Here is a 17,921-nt window from a genome sequence, read left to right as displayed (position 1 = left end):
CTCTCTCTCCACTGTGAGTGGATGTAGCTCGACCATGATTCTCTCTCTCTCCACTGTAAGTGAATGTAGCTCGACCATGATTCTCTCTCTCCACTGTGAGTGGATGTAGCTCGACCATGATTCTCTCTCTCTCCACTGTAAGTGGATGTAGCTCGACCATGATTCTCTCTCTCTCCACTGTGAGTGGATGTAGCTCGACCATGATTCTCTCTCTCCACTGTAAGTGGATGTAGCTCGACCATGATTCTCTCTCTCTCCACTGTAAGTGGATGTAACTCGACCATGATTCTCTCTCTCTCCACTGTAAGTCGATGTAGCTCGACCATGATTCTCTCTCTCCACTGTAAGTGGATGTAGCTCGACCATGATTCTCTCTCTCTCCACTGTAAGTGGATGTAGCTCGACCATGATTCTCTCTCTCCACTGTAAGTGGATGTAGCTCGACCATGATTCTCTCTCTCTCCACTGTAAGTGGATGTAGCTCGACCATGATTCTCTCTCTCTCTCCACTGTAAGTGGATGTAGCTCGACCATGATTCTCTCTCTCCACTGTAAGTGGATGTAGCTCCACCATGATTCTCTCTCTCCACTGTAAGTGAATGTAGCTCGACCATGATTCTCTCTCTCCACTGTAAGTGGATGTAGCTCGACCATGATTCTCTCTCTCTCCACTGTAAGTGGATGTAGCTCGACCATGATTCTCTCTCTCTCCACTGTGAGTGGATGTAGCTCGACCATGATTCTCTCTCTCTCCACTGTAAGTCGATGTAGCTCGACCATGATTCTCTCTCTCTCTCCACTGTAAGTGGATGTAGCTCGACCATGATTCTCTCTCTCTCCACTGTAAGTGGATGTAGCTCGACCATGATTCTCTCTCTCTCCACTGTAAGTGGATGTAGCTCGACCATGATTCTCTCTCTCTCTCCACTGTGAGTGGATGTAGCTCGACCATGATTCTCTCTCTCTCCACTGTAAGTCGATGTAGCTCGACCATGATTCTCTCTCTCTCTCCACTGTAAGTGGATGTAGCTCGACCATGATTCTCTCTCTCTCCACTGTAAGTCGATGTAGCTCCACCATGATTCTCTCTCTCCACTGTAAGTGAATGTAGCTCGACCATGATTCTCTCTCTCTCCACTGTAAGTGGATGTAGCTCGACCATGATTCTCTCTCTCTCCACTGTGAGTGGATGTAGCTCGACCATGATTCTCTCTCTCTCCACTGTAAGTCGATGTAGCTCGACCATGATTCTCTCTCTCTCCACTGTGAGTGGATGTAGCTCGACCATGATTCTCTCTCTCTCCACTGTAAGTCGATGTAGCTCGACCATGATTCTCTCTCTCTCTCCACTGTAAGTGGATGTAGCTCGACCATGATTCTCTCTCTCTCCACTGTAAGTCGATGTAGCTCGACCATGATTCTCTCTCTCTCCACTGTAAGTGGATGTAGCTCGACCATGATTCTCTCTCTCTCCACTGTAAGTGGATGTAGCTCGACCATGATTCTCTCTCTCTCCACTGTAAGTCGATGTAGCTCGACCATGATTCTCTCTCTCTCTCCACTGTAAGTGGATGTAGCTCGACCATGATTCTCTCTCTCCACTGTAAGTGGATGTAGCTCGACCATGATTCTCTCTCTCCACTGTAAGTGGATGTAGCTCGACCATGATTCTCTCTCCTCTCTCTCTCTCCACTGTAAGTGGAGGTAGCTCGACCATGATTCTCTCTCTCCACTGTAAGTGGATGTAGCTCGACCATGATTCTCTCTCTCTCCACTGTAAGTGGATGTAACTCGACCATGATTCTCTCTCCTCTCTCTCTCTCCACTGTAAGTGAATGTAGCTCGACCATGATTCTCTCTCTCCACTGTGAGTGGATGTAGCTCGACCATGATTCTCTCTCTCCACTGTAAGTGGATGTAGCTCGACCATGATTCTCTCTCTCTCCACTGTAAGTGGATGTAGCTCGACCATGATTCTCTCTCTCTCTCCACTGTAAGTGGATGTAGCTCGACCATGATTCTCTCTCTCTCTCCACTGTAAGTGGATGTAGCTCGACCATGATTCTCTCTCTCCACTGTAAGTGGATGTAGCTCGACCATGATTCTCTCTCTCCACTGTAAGTGGATGTAGCTCGACCATGATTCTCTCTCTCTCCACTGTAAGTGGATGTAGCTCGACCATGATTCTCTCTCTCTCTCCACTGTAAGTGGATGTAGCTCGACCATGATTCTCTCTCTCCACTGTAAGTGAATGTAGCTCGACCATGATTCTCTCTCTCTCCACTGTAAGTGGATGTAGCTCGACCATGATTCTCTCTCTCTCCACTGTAAGTGGATGTAGCTCGACCATGATTCTCTCTCTCTCCACTGTAAGTGGATGTAGCTCGACCATGATTCTCTCTCTCTCTCCACTGTAAGTGGATGTAGCTCGACCATGATTCTCTCTCTCTCTCCACTGTAAGTGGATGTAGCTCGACCATGATTCTCTCTCTCTCCACTGTAAGTGGATGTAGCTCGACCATGATTCTCTCTCTCTCTCTCCACTGTAAGTGGATGTAGCTCGACCATGATTCTCTCTCTCCACTGTAAGTGGATGTAGCTCGACCATGATTCTCTCTCTCTCCACTGTAAGTCGATGTAGCTCGACCATGATTCTCTCTCTCTCTCCACTGTAAGTGGATGTAGCTCGACCATGATTCTCTCTCTCTCCACTGTAAGTGGATGTAGCTCGACCATGATTCTCTCTCTCTCCACTGTAAGTGGATGTAGCTCGACCATGATTCTCTCTCTCCACTGTAAGTGGATGTAGCTCGACCATGATTCTCTCTCCACTGTAAGTGGATGTAACTCGACGTTGACGCTCTCCCTCCTGGTCTCTGGTCCTCCCTCGTTCACCCTGACATCATCTGCTTGGTTTGCTGGTTTCAGGACTTTCGGTGTAAAGTTTTCCTTTGGACAGATGAAGCTCTGAGACAAAGGTAAATAGATCATTGATCGCTTGATTGATTGTTCTGATATTTGAGCTTCTGATGCTCAGACAGTCTTAGACTCTGTGTGTGCAGACAGGTTGTGTTTTGTCCTCTCTGATTTCCGATCCGTTGGAGCTCTCTCCCTGTTAAAAAGGAGTTCTTCCTTCCCACCTTCGATTGCCCCTCTAATATTGTAGGCTCTTTGACTGCTGCTGTAAACCCGAGCTGTATACATAAAGTTAAATTTTGCCTGAATATAGGGAGCATGGGACCTGAGTGATTTAAGTAAATCTGTTAATGAGCTTGATCTTCTTTAAAACCAGCCAATCGGAGAGCTGCAGATCAAGTCTTGACCTCTCAGGTGTGTGTGTGTTTCCATGGTTACCATGATTGGATTAAAGGTGTCAGCGGATGCCCTCTGTGGGTTCAACCTGAGCATGTGTGGTCATAGTTACATACTCTGCTCTCTCTCTCCTGATGCCATGACTGAGGCAACACATTTGCACACACCATCATCGGTTATTGCACAACATGCATGTCTCTGGACAGCCTCTGGTGGCAGCCAGACAAAGGCAAGGCAAGGCAAGTTTATTTGTATAGCACAATTCAACAACAAGGTGATTCAAAGTGCTTTACAGAGACATTAGAAACAAGAACAAATAAAAAGCATGATTTAAAATTGATTAAAACAAGCAAATAAACTAACTAACTAATTAACAAACAAACAAACAAACAAAACAGTATATAAAATCAAAACAGATAAAATCAGAACAGTAGATAAAATCAGTAGTTAAATGTAAGTTTTGAAATTTAAGCTTAAAAGTGTGGATTTGGTGCTTTATTCAAATGCAGCTGAGAACAGGTGAGTCTTCAACCTGGATTTAAATAAACTGAGTGTTTCAGCTGATCTGAGGCTTTCTGGGAGTTTGTTCCAGATATAAGGAGCATAAAAGCTGAATGCAGCTTCTCCGTGTCTGGTTCTGACTCTGGGAACTGATAAAAGACCGGATCCAGATGACCTGAGGGATCTGGAAGGTTCATACTGGGTCAGGAGGTCACTGATGTATTTTGGTCCTAAACCATTCAGAGCTTTATAGACCAGCATCAGAACTTTAAAGTCTATCCTCTGACGGACAGGCAGCCAGTGTAAAGACCTCAGAGCTGGACTGATGTGGTCCACTTTTTTGGTCTTAGTGAGGACTCGAGCAGCAGAGTTCTGAATGAGCTGTAGTTGTCTGACTGATTTTTTAGGTAGACCTGTAAAGATGCTGTTACAGTAATCAAGCCTACTAAAGATGAATGCATGGACTAGTTTTTCCAGGTCCTGTTGAGACATCAGATCTTTTATCCTTGATATATTCTTGAGGTGATAGTAAGCTGACTTTGTTATTGTCTTAATGTGTTTTTCTAAGTTTAGGTCTGCATCCATCACTACACCCAAATTTCTCGCCTGGTTTGTGGTTTTTAGGTGTATAGATTGAAGTTCTCTGGTGACCTGTAATCGTTTTTCTTTGGCGCCAAAGACTATTACCTCAGTTTGTTTTTGTTCAGCTGGAGAAAATTGTGGCACAACCAGTCATTAATTTCCTCAATGCATTTACCAAGAGCCTGTACAGGGCCTCGGTCTCCTGGTGACATTGTGATATATATTTGTGTGTCATCTGCATAGCTGTGGTAGTTTATTTTGTTGTTCTTTATAATCTGTGCCAGTGGGAGCATGTAGATGTTAAACAGAAGGGGTCCCAAGATGGAACCTTGGGGAACTCCACATGTGATACTTGTCTGCTCAGATGTGAAGTTACCTATTGATACAAAGTATTTCCTGTTTTCTACGTATGTTTTGAACCAGTTTAGTACAGTTCCTGAAAGACCTGTCCAGTTCTCCAGTCGTTTGAGTAATATGTTGTGGTCAACTGTATCAAATGCTGCACTGAGATCCAGTAAAACTAGGACTGACATTTTTCCACTGTCTGTATTCAGACATATGTCATTAAACACTTTGGTCAGAGCGGTTTCAGTGCTGGGGTTCTGTCTAAAACCTGACTGGAAGGCATCGTAGCAATTATTCTGTTTTAAGAAGTAACTGAGCTGTTGAGAAACTGCTTTTTCAATGATCTTACTTAAAAACGGGAGATTTGAGATCGGCCTGTAGTTGTTCATTTGTGTCTTGTCAAGATTGTCCTTTTTCAGTATAGGTTTGATTACAGCAGTTTTTAGTGATTCTGGAAACACACCTGATAATAAAGAAAAGTTGACGATCTGTAACAGGTCTGACTCTAAAGTCTTTGAGACCTTTTTGAAAAAACTTGTTGGCAGGACATCTAAACAGCAGGAGGAGGAGTTCAGGTGACCTAAGATGTCCTCCAGGTCTTTGCTGTTAATAGGTTGAAACTGTTTCATGGTGTTTAAACAGTTTTTTGGTGGACACAGTACATATCCTGGATCTGCTGTTGATGTACCAATTGCTTGTCTAATTTTTTGGATTTTTTCAGTGAAGAATTTGGCAAAGTCATTGCAGGCCATGGTTGAATGAAGTTCAGCTGCCACTGACACAGGAGGGTTTGTTAGCCTGTCAACTGTAGAAAATAAGACCCGAGCATTATGGCTGTTTTTAGTGATGATGTCAGAGAAGTAGGACCTCCTTGCACTCCTCAGTTGTAAATTATAAATGTGAAGTTTCTCTTTATAAATGTCATAATGAACCTGGAGGTTTGTTTTTCTCCATCTGCGCTCAGCTTTCCTATACTCTCTTTTTTCATTTTTCACCAGTGTGGAGTTTCTCCATGGAGACTTTTTCCTTCCAGAGATAACCTTCACCTTAATGGGAGCAATAGTGTCCATTACATTTAACATGTTAGCATTGAAGCTATTGACGAGCTCATTGACTGACCCTCTGGGCAGGTCAGGTGTTAATGGGAAGACCTGGTTAAAAATTGCACTACTGTGTTCAGTTATACACCGTTTTGTGATCACTGTTGTTGATATATTTATGTGGGCTGAGATTTTACTTTCAAAGAAAACACAGTAATGATCAGACAGGCCCACATCAGACACAGTAACCTTTGAAATGCTCAGGCCTTTGGAGATCAGTAGGTCAAGAGTGTGTCCTCTATTATGTGTGGCCTCTGTTACATGCTGAGTCAGCCCAAAGTTGCCCAGAGTGTTACTCAGGTCTTTAGTCCCTTTGTCCTGAGGGTTGTCCACATAAATGTTAAAATCCCCAGCAATAATTACACAGTCAAAATCAACACAGATCACAGACAGCAGTTCACTGAGGTCATTAAAAAAGTCTGTGCAGTATTTGGGAGGCCTGTAAACATTAAGAAACACAACTTTGGATGGGGCCTTCAGCTGTAAAGCCACATATTCAAAAGACTGAAAACTTCCAGGAGATAGCTGCTTACATTGAAATGATTCATTAAATAAGACAGCAACCCCTCCTCCTCTCCTGCTCACCCTGGCCTCACTGATAAAACTGTAGTTAGGAGGGGTCGTCTCGATGAGAACAGCTCCACTGTTACTTTGGTCCAACCAAGTTTCAGTTAAAAACATAAAATCAAGGCTGTGCTCAGTGATTAAATCATTAATTAAAAATGTTTTCCCAGCTAAAGATCTAACGTTTAATAAAGCCAACTTAAGTGTTTTAGAGGTATTACTTGTCCCCTCGTGTTTGGGAGCAGTCTGTGGCACACAAGGTATGTTTACTATGTTTAAAGATCTTTTAGAGTGCAGCTCTCTGTGTTTTGACCAGGCCACATGTCTCCTGTCACCTAAAAGTACAGAAATTTTAAAACCTTCTAGTAAACAGGGTCCCAGCTTCTCCTGGGAAAAGTCATCACTGCCATAATCCTCACAGCCCGGACCCTCCACACATCACGCATCAGACTGTGGAGACAGAGCATGAAGAGGAACTAAGGGGGGCGAGGCTGGGCAATGTGACTTCGATTGCTCTGTTGAGGGTGGGGCTCGATGGCGAACCTTTGGCCGCTCTGGTGGGGGGTTTATGGGGGACAAAAAGGGATTGGGCCGGGGGGTAGATCTGAGCCCAGCATTGACCCGCTCCATCATCTCCTCAGTGAATTTCAGGTGTGGGGAGGAGGGGGAAAGGGAGGGGGAGGAGGGTGATGGCCTGTCAGGGGTTTGGGGGACTGGGGAAGGTCGTGGTCCCTTGTCCTGGTCGTTGGTGTTGTTGAGAGAGTTGGAGGCAAATAGGGACCCCTCTTCTTGCCTCTTCTTGCCTCAGATGTCTCTCCTTTCTGAGGCTCTTCCCGGGTGGGGGCAGATGGAGCTCCTCTTCAAGGTTTCTGCTGGGCTTTGTCTGTTCTTGGAGTACTGTTTGTTCCTCTTTATGAGATAACTCCTCGTTTATCTCAGCCTTGGCACCAAGCACGGATGGATGACGTATGGAATAAAACAAGTTGGAGGTGAACAGTTTCACCCCTGACTTGTTAAAATTAAATCCATTTGCTTTGAACAGATGCCTGCGTTCCCAAAAAATATTAAAGTTGTCGATAAAGTGCACTGAGTGGTCAGCACATGCTGATATAAGCCATTTATTCAGTGTAAACAAACCAGTGAAAGCCTCCACCTGCTCTCCAGTTGCTGTACCTAAGGGTCCAAACTTTAGGATTTATGGTCTCTGAGGAGAACCAGTCACAAATGAGCCACAGCTGAGGGTCCTGTTTCAGAAAGCCGGTTCACTGAGGCTCAAGTCCTGAAGGGGGTCATGGTTCATAGTGGTCCTACACAAGCGGTCCTAGTCCCTTAGGAGGTTGAAGGTTTCCAGTGCCTGGTGGTTTGAGTGTTCAGCTTCAAGTCATCACAGTCTCTAATGTGGACTCAGACCTACCTTCAGATTAATTATCCCCAGAGGGAAGCATCTCTGTGACATCACCTGGAGACTCATCACAAACCCCACATAGTCACAGCTGCAGGAGGTCAGAGGAAATGTGGTCGTTTCAGAGGTTTTGACAGTCAGCTTTCAAACGCTGATACAAGCAAGCATCCCACGTGTGGTTAACTGCATCTCATTCATAGTTACTGTGGAAATGACACTTAAGTCATGTGATGTCAAACAGAAGGTCTTCTTCTGAGGGTTTATTGAAGTATTCTCACCTTAAAACAGAGCGTGGTCCTCTGTGAAGGGGCCAGCAGGTCCCTGTGACCTTATCACCTTGGAGCTTCTACATTGTCATCATCTTTTAACGAAGCACTACGTAGGCCTCTAAATTCTTAATCTGTTATTCACTTTAATACCTAACACAAGATTAACCCTTTACAGCCGATCAGAGCGGGCACGCTCTGTTTTGCGTAACTATTTTTAAATCCCGTAGCTCTGCAACCACGTGAGCTAGCGCAAAATTTTTTTTGCATATGAAACCGGAGGAGTTGTACTTACATCTTATGCCATTAGCTTGTCCTAGGTCACGGTTTCCTTCCACATATAGCTTTGCAAAAACTGCATAAAAAGCGCTTGCAGCAACAAAAACATAATATTCCAGAAACACGCTTTGTGATCCGATCAGCTGTTTGTAACACTTCCTACGTTTGAATAGACGTCAGCGTGAACTTTTGCATTTCCGCCATTACCTGCCCGAAACCGGAAGTGACGTCATTTTCGCGGAAATGTAGTCTTTTTTACTATCAGGCCCTCAGAGCCTATACTGGTCTTTTTAAAAGTTATCTTTGACTTCATGACTTTCTGTGTCGTTTCTGGGATGCTTACGACTCATATTGCACTGCTGGAAATAGTTTATTTTGATGCACATGCTGCTTTTTTGCAAATTTGCACTATAATACTTATTTTCGTTTTTCCTGCAGTATATAAAAATTGGTGTATTTCAAAAATAAAACTATGAAGGCACTCAAAATAAATTTCCTGTTGGTGTAAACTATTTTGTGCAACTTTTTTGTATTTACAGTTTTGAGGGATAAGCCTCTTAAATTTCTCTAACAAGAAATATATGTTAAAAAACAAAAACGATTTTCAATTTTTTTTGTAGTTTATTGCACTTTTTTGCAATTTATGTAATTACTATGCACTTAATGAATACATATTATTAAAATCTGGGCTATAATGGTTGTATTGATGTATAGCAACTTGAAATGCTCCCAAAAATGGCTCCACAGCAGGTAAAAATATGATATAAGCTCTGGCAGACTTGGTTCTATGGTAGGTCTTAAAGGGTTAAGGAGCAGATGTTAAAGGTAAGATGTTACATCATTCAGGTGGCAGGCTGGTCGATGGATTTAAAACCTCTGCTGTAGTATAAACTTACAGATCATGTGATTCTGGCTACCCACAGTCCACAGTGACGCAGTGGTTAGCACTGTTGCCTCACAGCAAGTCCTGAGTTTGATTCCACTTTGAATTTGACTACATGTTCTTCTGCTGTCCATGTAACTGTGACATGTGACTGCATTGCGTCCAGAGGAAGCCAAACCCCGTAAAAGCATCAGTGTACATAAGCAATGCTGGTCTACAAAATCTATTTAAAACAATAGCTTGCTCTTCTGTTTTGACTGGTATGTTTAGTGTAAATGTGTTTTCAGTGTTACAAACAAGTGATTCATACAGATTTCTGATGCTTGTCTCCTCTGAGTTGTATGTCAGCATTATTAAGTCTTATTACAGACTGCCAGAGCCAGTCCAGTGTTCCACAACCAGTGGATTCAGCCTTCCTCCTGAATCCGAGGGTCGACTACAAATCTCTTTTCCAGAACACTGGCACACACTTTCCCAGGAAAGCTGTTGAGTGTGATCCCTCTGTAGTTGGAGCACACCCTCTAGACCCCCTGCTTAAACAGGGCAACCACCATCTGGTCTGCCAATGTAGAGGCAATGCAACACTGCAGAAACGTAACCTTCAGCACCTTCTCAGTCCCCCAGCAGGACAATAGAGTTCCTTATTGGAGAGTTACTGAGCGTTATTACCCCCACCCAGTGACTCTAAGAAGGCTGGATGGGGTGCTGGAGAACTCTGTAGGGTCATTTGGCTCATACACACAAACAAAAATTAGGACTCATTCCACGACCACAAGGCGCAGGGAACCACCGGGGAAAACTCCAACAGCAAAGGCAGCCAACCGTGGCGATACATGTAGTACCACTCTGTCCGTGCCCTCACATCGAGGGTAACTCCAGAGGGGAACAGAGTCCAGGTCATCTATAGGAAACTGGTTGAGAACCAGAGCTATGCACTGAGGTCATCACATCTTAACCTCATGCACCAGCTCAGGCGCCTTTCCCACCAGAAAGGCGACATTCCATGTGCCACAAGCCAGTTTTGGAAGCTGAAAATCGGAGCGCCAGTACATCAGACTGTCTGGGGTGGCTGTAGCTCAGGTGGTAGAGCGAAAGCTTGGTGGTTCGATCCCTGGCTTCCTCAGGCTGCAAGCCAAATATCCTTGGTCAAGATCCCAAATTGCTCTCCGATGCATCCATCGGAGTATGAATGTGTGTGAATGTTACTTAGAAAGCACTTGGAAAAATGTGCTTGTGCGAATGGGTGAATGTACAAGTTGTGTACAGCGCCTGAAGTGCTCAGAAAGAGTAGAGATGCGCTATATAAGAACCAATACATTCACCATTTACCATCTAAGCACCCAACCCTACAGCCCCTCGTGTGGGTGGTAAGCCCACAGTCTTAAGCCCTGTCTTTAAAATGAACTGACATTGCAGGTTAAGAAGAAATGTCTGCCTACAGGAGGGAGGTTGAACGTCTGGTGTCCTGGTGCAGCCACAACAACCTGGTGCTGAATGCCCAGAAGACAGTGGAGATTATTGTGGACTTCAGGAAGCACACAGCCCCACTCCCCCCCATCATCCTGACTGACACCCCCATCACCTCTGTGGACTCATTCCGCTTCCTGGGTACCACCATCACCCAGGACCTGAAGTGGGAGCCCACCATCACCTCCGTCATTAAGAAAGCCCAGCAGAGGATGTACTTCCTGAGGCAGCTGAAGAAATTCAACCTGCCAACACGGACGATGATGCAGTTCTACACTGCAATCATCGAGTCCATCCTCACCTCCTCCATCACCGTGTGGTACGCTGGAGCCACTATCAGGGACAAACAGAGACTGCAGCGTGTTGTGCGCTCTGCTGAGAAGGTGATTGGCTGCAGACTCCCATCTCTGCAGGACCTGTACACCACCAGGACACTGCGGCGTGCAGCTCGGATCTCAGCTGACCCTTCTCACCCTGGACACAGTCTGTTTGACCTGCTCCCCTCAGGCAGGAGGCTCCGGTCCATTCGCACCAGAACCTCTCGCCACAAGAACAGTTTCTTCCCCTCTGCTGTTGGACACATGAACAATAACCACATGATTGTCCCCGCCACTAACACATGACCCTACGCTGTGTCACTGCATCATTCCATGTTTGGCACTGATCACCACCTGCACTCATGTATATATCATGTATATATCTTTCTACGTAGCACTCTTAATTCTTATTCTCATGTATATATCTCATGTATATCTCATGCACATATCTTTCTTTCTACATAGCACTTTAATTCTTATTGTCTGCACTGAAGCACCGCAGCAATTTCCTAATGTTGTAAACCTCAACATCTGGCAATAAACCCATTCTGATTCTGATTCTGATTACGTGGAGGTTTCAGGTTCCTTGTTAACAGACAGTAGTTTGACAAACCTGAATCAGTTTTTTTTGTTTCATCTTTGTTCAGACGAGTTTGTGTTCTTGTTGACTTTCTAAAAATCTGTCTGAATCTCTGGCAGGTTGTCAGGATGCAGCTTCGATGGTTGCTAGGGGCGTGTCTGTGGTTGCTATGCATCGAAGAGGTTCGGACAACAACCTTCAAGATCGCCTTGGTCGGTCCGTGGTCATGTGACCCGTTGTTTTCCCGGGCGATGCCGACAGCAGCGGTCACGCTGGCGTTGTCCAGGTTACGGACTGACACCAGTATGAGCAGAGGGTACTGGTATGATGTCAAAGTGCTGGACGAGGACTGCTCTGCCTCCAAAGGTCTGTTATCCAATCAGCCAATAGGACCTTAAAATAAAGTTCAGTAAAATATTTAGAAAGAGATTACCAGTTACAGTTATGGTTAGTTACACTAGAACAAAGTGCTACAGGGTTAACCAATCACACAATGATGAGTTAGCAGCCAATTATTAGACCCCCTGTTAAAAGGGTTTTTTTCTTTCCCACTGTTGCCAAAGTGCTTGCTCATAGGGGGTCATGTGATTGTTGGGTTGTTCTCTGTATCTGTTATTGTGCGATCTACTATACAATATAAAGCGCCTTGAGGTGACTGTTGTTGTGATTTGGAGCTTTATAAATAAAATTGAATTGAATGAACAATCAGAACACATTTAATAAAACCTTTAATTTGAAAAGTCTGCTTGTTAGTCACATATTAGACCACCTCCAAAGGATCATTAGACATTTAATCAGTCTTATCAACACACGCTTATTTGAAGTGTGTTTATCAGCTTACAGACTGGAGTAAGTGAACAATTTTTTATTTTCCTTGTTTTTATTTGTGTGATATTTATTTGACCTTTGACCTTTTTATTTTAGCTCTGACCAACTTTGGGGACTTTGAAGGTTATGGCTATGCCTACATTGGACCCTTTAATCCCGCCCTCTGTCACTCTGCCTCCCTAATGACTGAGCATTGGGAGGCTGGACTCGCCTCTCCCAGTTGTCTAGATGCTGACTGGCCAAACCTGCCGCCACTGACTCCTCCCACCAGAGTCCTGTTCACCGTGCTCAGATTTTTCGGCTGGGCGCATGTCAGCATCATCACAGGTAAGGGTTTGACATCACAGTCAGAGTGGTGGGGTGGTTCTCACCATAATCTCTTCATTCAAACTTGTGTTACTTTAATTTAGTCTGAGCCGGTTATTTGATCTGAGCTTCATCATTTTAGACTGTTACACTCACATATTAGGCCCCCTTTGTTTGATTTTGGTGGTTTGACTTTTACTGCCCATCGGACTATAACTGCAGTGGTTCATTGGGACATCACAGAAGTGGAGGTGTTTTCTGTGAGGGCTTTAACTTAACCATTGTTACTTATGAGCTTCTGAATGGAGATAGAAGTGAGAGCTAGACCCAGTTTAACAGTATTGACATGTTCACCAGGACTCTTTCACCAAGGAAACTTCTTGCTGACATGAAATCCTCTCTGCCAAAGTAAAGTACAGAGATAGACAGAGACAGCTGGAGGTTCAACAGATCCACTGACCTTCTGATCCTCCAAGTCTGATTTCACCATTCTGAAGGAAAAAGGAGACATGGACCGAGCCCTTCTCTTTATGGACCCATCCAGGAGGACCTCAATTGTCCTGGTTGTCTGATTCCAACTTATTAAGGACAGCTTCTTAAAAGCTCAGATGATCTCCACGATCTTTGGTTCTTCATCATTTCAAACCAACCATCAACTAAATGATCCACACGAAACCTTGATGTCAGGGGGCACTCATTCGATTAATGTCCAGACGGCTGTGATCATCTCGTCTTCTCTGTGAGAGTAAAAAACAGAGCAGTGTCAGGTCAAGTGGCTTTATTGTCATTGCAACCATGTGCAGTATGAAACGAGACAGCGTTCCTCACACTGTTCCTCACACTGTTCCTCTCACTGTTCCTCACAGCGTTCCTCACACTGTTCCTCACAGCGTTCCTCACACTGTTCCTCTCACTGTTCCTCACAGCGTTCCTCACACTGTTCCTCACAGCGTTCCTCTCACTGTTCCTCACAGCGTTCCTCACACTGTTCCTCACACTGTTCCTCTCACTGTTCCTCACAGCGTTCCTCACACTGTTCCTCACAGCGTTCCTCACACTGTTCCTCTCACTGTTCCTCTCACTGTTCCTCACACTGTTCCTCTCACACTGTTCCTCTCACACTGTTCCTCTCACTGTTCCTCTCACTGTTCCTCTCACACTGTTCCTCACACTGTTCCTCTCACTGTTCCTCACACTGTTCCTCTCACACTGTTCCTCTCACTGTTCCTCTCACTGTTCCTCTCACACTGTTCCTCTCACTGTTCCTCTCACACTGTTCCTCACACTGTTCTTCTCACACTGTTCCTCACAGCGTTCCTCACACTGTTCCTCTCACACTGTTCCTCGTTCCTGTCACTGTTCCTCACACTGTTCCTCTCACACTGTTCCTCACACTGTTCCTCACACTGTTCCTCTCACACTGTTCCTCACACTGTTCCTCTCACACTGTTCCTCACACTGTTCCTCTCACACTGTTCCTCTCACTGTTCCTTTTGTGAACCTGCACGAGGTCTGGCTGACAGCTTTTACCCAGCATTTGCGTAAACATATGCATCTCCCCGGCAGTTTGTTTAAATTGTGATCTTCTTTGTTGTCTTAATTGTTTATCAGTGTTTCCTGTCTCCATCTCTTCTCCTCTGTTGTGTAGCTGCCACCGACCTTTGGGAGAGCACCGGACAGGAAGTGGCCTCTGCGCTCCGGGCTATGGGTTTGCCGATTGGGCCGGTGGTTACCATGGAACCAGGCAGCAAAGGCGGGGCTCGGGAGGCGCTGAACGAAATCAGAGAAGCCGACAAGGTCAAAGGTCAGAGCTAAGAGGTGATTGTTAAGCTGCATCCCTGAACTGAACACATCAGATCAGAGAACTTTTTATTTCACCTTCAGTGGTCATCATGTGCATGAGCTCTGTCCTGATTGGTGGAGAGGATCAGAGGGAGGTACTGCTGGCCGCCCTGGAGATGGGGATGGTTTCCAATGGTTACGTGTTCATTCCCTACGACGCCCTGCTGTACGCGATGCCCTATCAGGTAACGACCAACAAGTTCTCAAGGAGGTTTTATTCCATTTTCTCCGATCCTCAAAAAAAAAAACTGAGTCAAGCAAACTTTTCTTATTTACCACCCATACACCACCCCACTGCCTTTACATATTAATCATGACATGTTTAACTAAAGGCTGAGTTCTGATTGGTTCCCTCCCTCTCTGTTTTATCCAATCAGCACACAGTCTTCAACCAGCTGACCAATAGCACGCAGCTACGTCACGCCTATAGTGCCGTCCTGACTGTTACCATGGCATCCGACCAGAGTTTCTATGAAGCTTTCCGCGAGGCTCAAATGAGCCGAGAGATTCACTCGGGTGTCTCCGCCACAGAGGTAAACAAACAAACAACAACAAACACGGGCTTTAATGTGCTGATGGATTCAGAGGTAAACAAGTAAATAACGTGTAAACAATGTGTACGTCCCCAGTAAACGAGAGAATCTAATGTGACAAAGTGTTGTCCTGTGTCTGCAGGTGTCTCCTTTGTTTGGGACTATTTTCAACATGGTCTACTTCGTTGCAAAGGCAGTGGAAGAGCGCCGTCAGGCAGGGAGTGGACACTGGGTGACGGGCAATCAGCTCATGAAATCAGATGGAGGCTTTGATTTTCAGGGTTTCAATCAGGTCACACAGATTTCAGCACTCGCTAGCTGAGTAACTAACTAGTTGCTGCTTTCAGTATCAAAGCTGAGATAAAAGACGTTCTCCTCGTTTCCTTCAACAAACTGCTCCAGATCAGATAGACTCGTGACACTCAGAGGGAGAGAGGCAAAAACTACAACAAGGCACACTTCACGGTTTTTAAAACTATGACCTAAAACTCAAGTTTTGTTTTGTGGCAGTGAAGAGTTACTCGTGACTGAACCTTCTAGTGTCAGATGACTCTGATCTGGGAACAGTTCGTTCTGATTAAGTTAGACAGACTAATTGAGTCTCTGTGTCCACAAACACAAAAGAGTTTTAATAATTGTTTTTCACCACTTAATACAACATAATCACATCTATCCCGTCGTTAAGTGTTTGCATAAAGTTCTCTAAGGAGCTTGGAAAGATTTTCAGTGTACACTGAGAAGAATAGAAACCTCAACACTGAAGTTTACCGGAAACCGACACACATGGACCAGAACCTTTGACTCTGAAGTTCTCCAGAGGCAAAGAGGTAAAGAACTAATCATTTGACCCCGATGACCCAGGGTGAGAGCTAAAACCTGCAGGACACCGGACCTCGAGGCCTGGAGTTTGAGAGGATCAATAATGGGTCAACAACCCTCTTAAGGGACACTCCCACAGACGCTTTTCTTTCCAAGCTCCTTAGACCATGATGACCTGGATCACTAAGAAACTTCACAGACATTTAGAATAAAGTTAATAAATTAATCATTTCTGAACCACAGAATTTGATTTGATCTTTTTTGTTTTGCATCATCATCATTTTCATCATGTCCTCACCTTAAACTCAATGGTACAATCAGCTCCTGTCTTCTTCCCTTTCAGGTGTTGTATGGAGGTACTGAGGGGCGTGGCCTGCAGGCCAGCTACGTAGTGTTGGACAGCGATGGCGACCGCCTCGTCCCAACACACTCACTCTCTCCGACGCACACCGACGGGACGACCGGAGGTCTGAGACCGCTGAGCCGTTCCTTTGTCTTCCCGGGAGGAAAACCCCCCTCAGCCAGCTTCTGTTGGTTTAATCCAGATGAGGCCTGCAGTGGAGGTGTGTTTACTGACCCACAGAGAGGGTGGGAGCTTTGTGCTTCAGTTCAAATGAGGTCTTAATTACACCTGTAGTTTCTGTATGTGTCGTGATTTAGTGTTCACGTTGACAAAAGGTTGCTGTCCGGCATGGCTATAAATGTGGAAACCTCTCCACTCCCTGCAGGTATGGGCGCTGTAACTGTGCTCTTCCTCTTCCTGTTGTTCTGCACTCTGCTTGGAGGCCTTTTCTTTTGGAACAGGTTAACACACAGGCTTAATCTCACACACTCCTCTCTAACGTACCTGGTGCTTAGTCTGCTTTCAGTCTGGTTCTCGGTCATCCCGGTCATGGTAGTCTAAGAAACTTGGAAAGAAAAGCGTCTCGACTTCTTTAAGTTTCGTGAAGACGCAAAGCTTCTTGAGCTCTAACACCAAATGGTGGAATGACCGAGGCTTTAAGCCCTAGTGGGAGCTGTCCCTGGAGAGGGTCGTTGACCCATTGTTCATCATGTGACTCATCACATGAGCCGAGGTATTAGTGATGTGTCAGTCGTGAACGAAACGGCTCTTAGAGCCGACTATTTGAAGCTCCTTATTGGGAGCCGTGGGGTTTTTTCTTTCTCCCTCTCTCTCTCTCTCGCACTTTTTCCCGCTTCACTCAGCATGCCAGCCTTGTGCTGGGCAGAGGGGGGAGGGGCGGTAGTTACACTCAGTAGCACAGGAACAGAGCGGGAGGGAGAGAGAGAGCAGGGACAACAACGTCACATTAGAAAGGTATAGTAATCATCCACAACTATTTTCAGTTGCAGATGATAAAGGATTCAGAAAGTTTATTCATGCAGAGAACGTGCATCTTCTTTTTGTTTTCCTATTATAATTTATATTTAATTGTGTTGTGGTTTGCAGTGTTTTGTGTTGTTTCACTTTAAATTTGTGAAAGGAAAAAGTTGAAAATTTAAATAGTTAAAAGTTGAAATGTGAATAGTTGATTTTTGTGTTATATGATTTATTTATTACATTTTATGTGGAGTGAATAAATAAAAGTATATTTACGGTGGCCCCTACAGACAAAACACGTACAAAAGACAACAGAAGTGCTCCAGGATGCTGGGCGCAGTGTTGAGCTTTTGTTACCTAGTGGCTACACAAGCCAGCAAGTACCAACGACTGGATTTGGTGTGTGGTAATAACAGGTAAATGAACTTTTGTTTAAATTATTTGAACATATATATGAGTGCCTGTGTATAAATACACAAACAATACACACATGCTTTCAATTGTGTAATTTAAGTGATCTAGTAGCTCTGCTTTGGAAGTTCAGTTCATGCTAGAAATGTGTTTTGGAGTTTGTACGTGTTTTGTCTCTAGGGGCCACCGCATATATTTATATATAAACAACACTTTTTTTACATTAGTAATTCCTTTTGTGCATAATTTTATATTATTGTTAA

General features: G+C 44.7%; 1 protein-coding gene across 1 annotated transcript in view; it reads left to right on the top strand.

Annotated features, from left to right (window-relative positions):
* The first annotated feature begins 2,846 nt into the window (after positions 1-2,846).
* Positions 2,847-17,921, top strand: part of LOC101473519 (retinal guanylyl cyclase 2) — a 31,662-nt gene continuing 16,587 nt past the window's right edge. The window contains exons 1-10 of the mRNA XM_024800638.2: positions 2,847-2,917; positions 2,948-2,978; positions 11,718-11,964; positions 12,523-12,753; positions 14,381-14,536; positions 14,617-14,759; positions 14,952-15,107; positions 15,250-15,399; positions 16,270-16,489; positions 16,655-16,730. Coding sequence (XP_024656406.2) covers positions 11,727-11,964; positions 12,523-12,753; positions 14,381-14,536; positions 14,617-14,759; positions 14,952-15,107; positions 15,250-15,399; positions 16,270-16,489; positions 16,655-16,730 — 1,370 coding nt within the window. The 5' untranslated portion in view covers positions 2,847-2,917; positions 2,948-2,978; positions 11,718-11,726. The remainder of the gene's footprint in view (positions 2,918-2,947; positions 2,979-11,717; positions 11,965-12,522; positions 12,754-14,380; positions 14,537-14,616; positions 14,760-14,951; positions 15,108-15,249; positions 15,400-16,269; positions 16,490-16,654; positions 16,731-17,921) is intronic.

The sequence above is a fragment of the Maylandia zebra genome, linkage group LG3, assembly GCF_041146795.1.
Source record: "Maylandia zebra isolate NMK-2024a linkage group LG3, Mzebra_GT3a, whole genome shotgun sequence".
NCBI classification, from domain to species: Eukaryota; Metazoa; Chordata; class Actinopteri; order Cichliformes; family Cichlidae; genus Maylandia; species Maylandia zebra.
The sequence above is the reverse complement of the archived record's forward strand: the minus strand, read 5'-3'. Positions and strand labels throughout refer to the sequence as shown.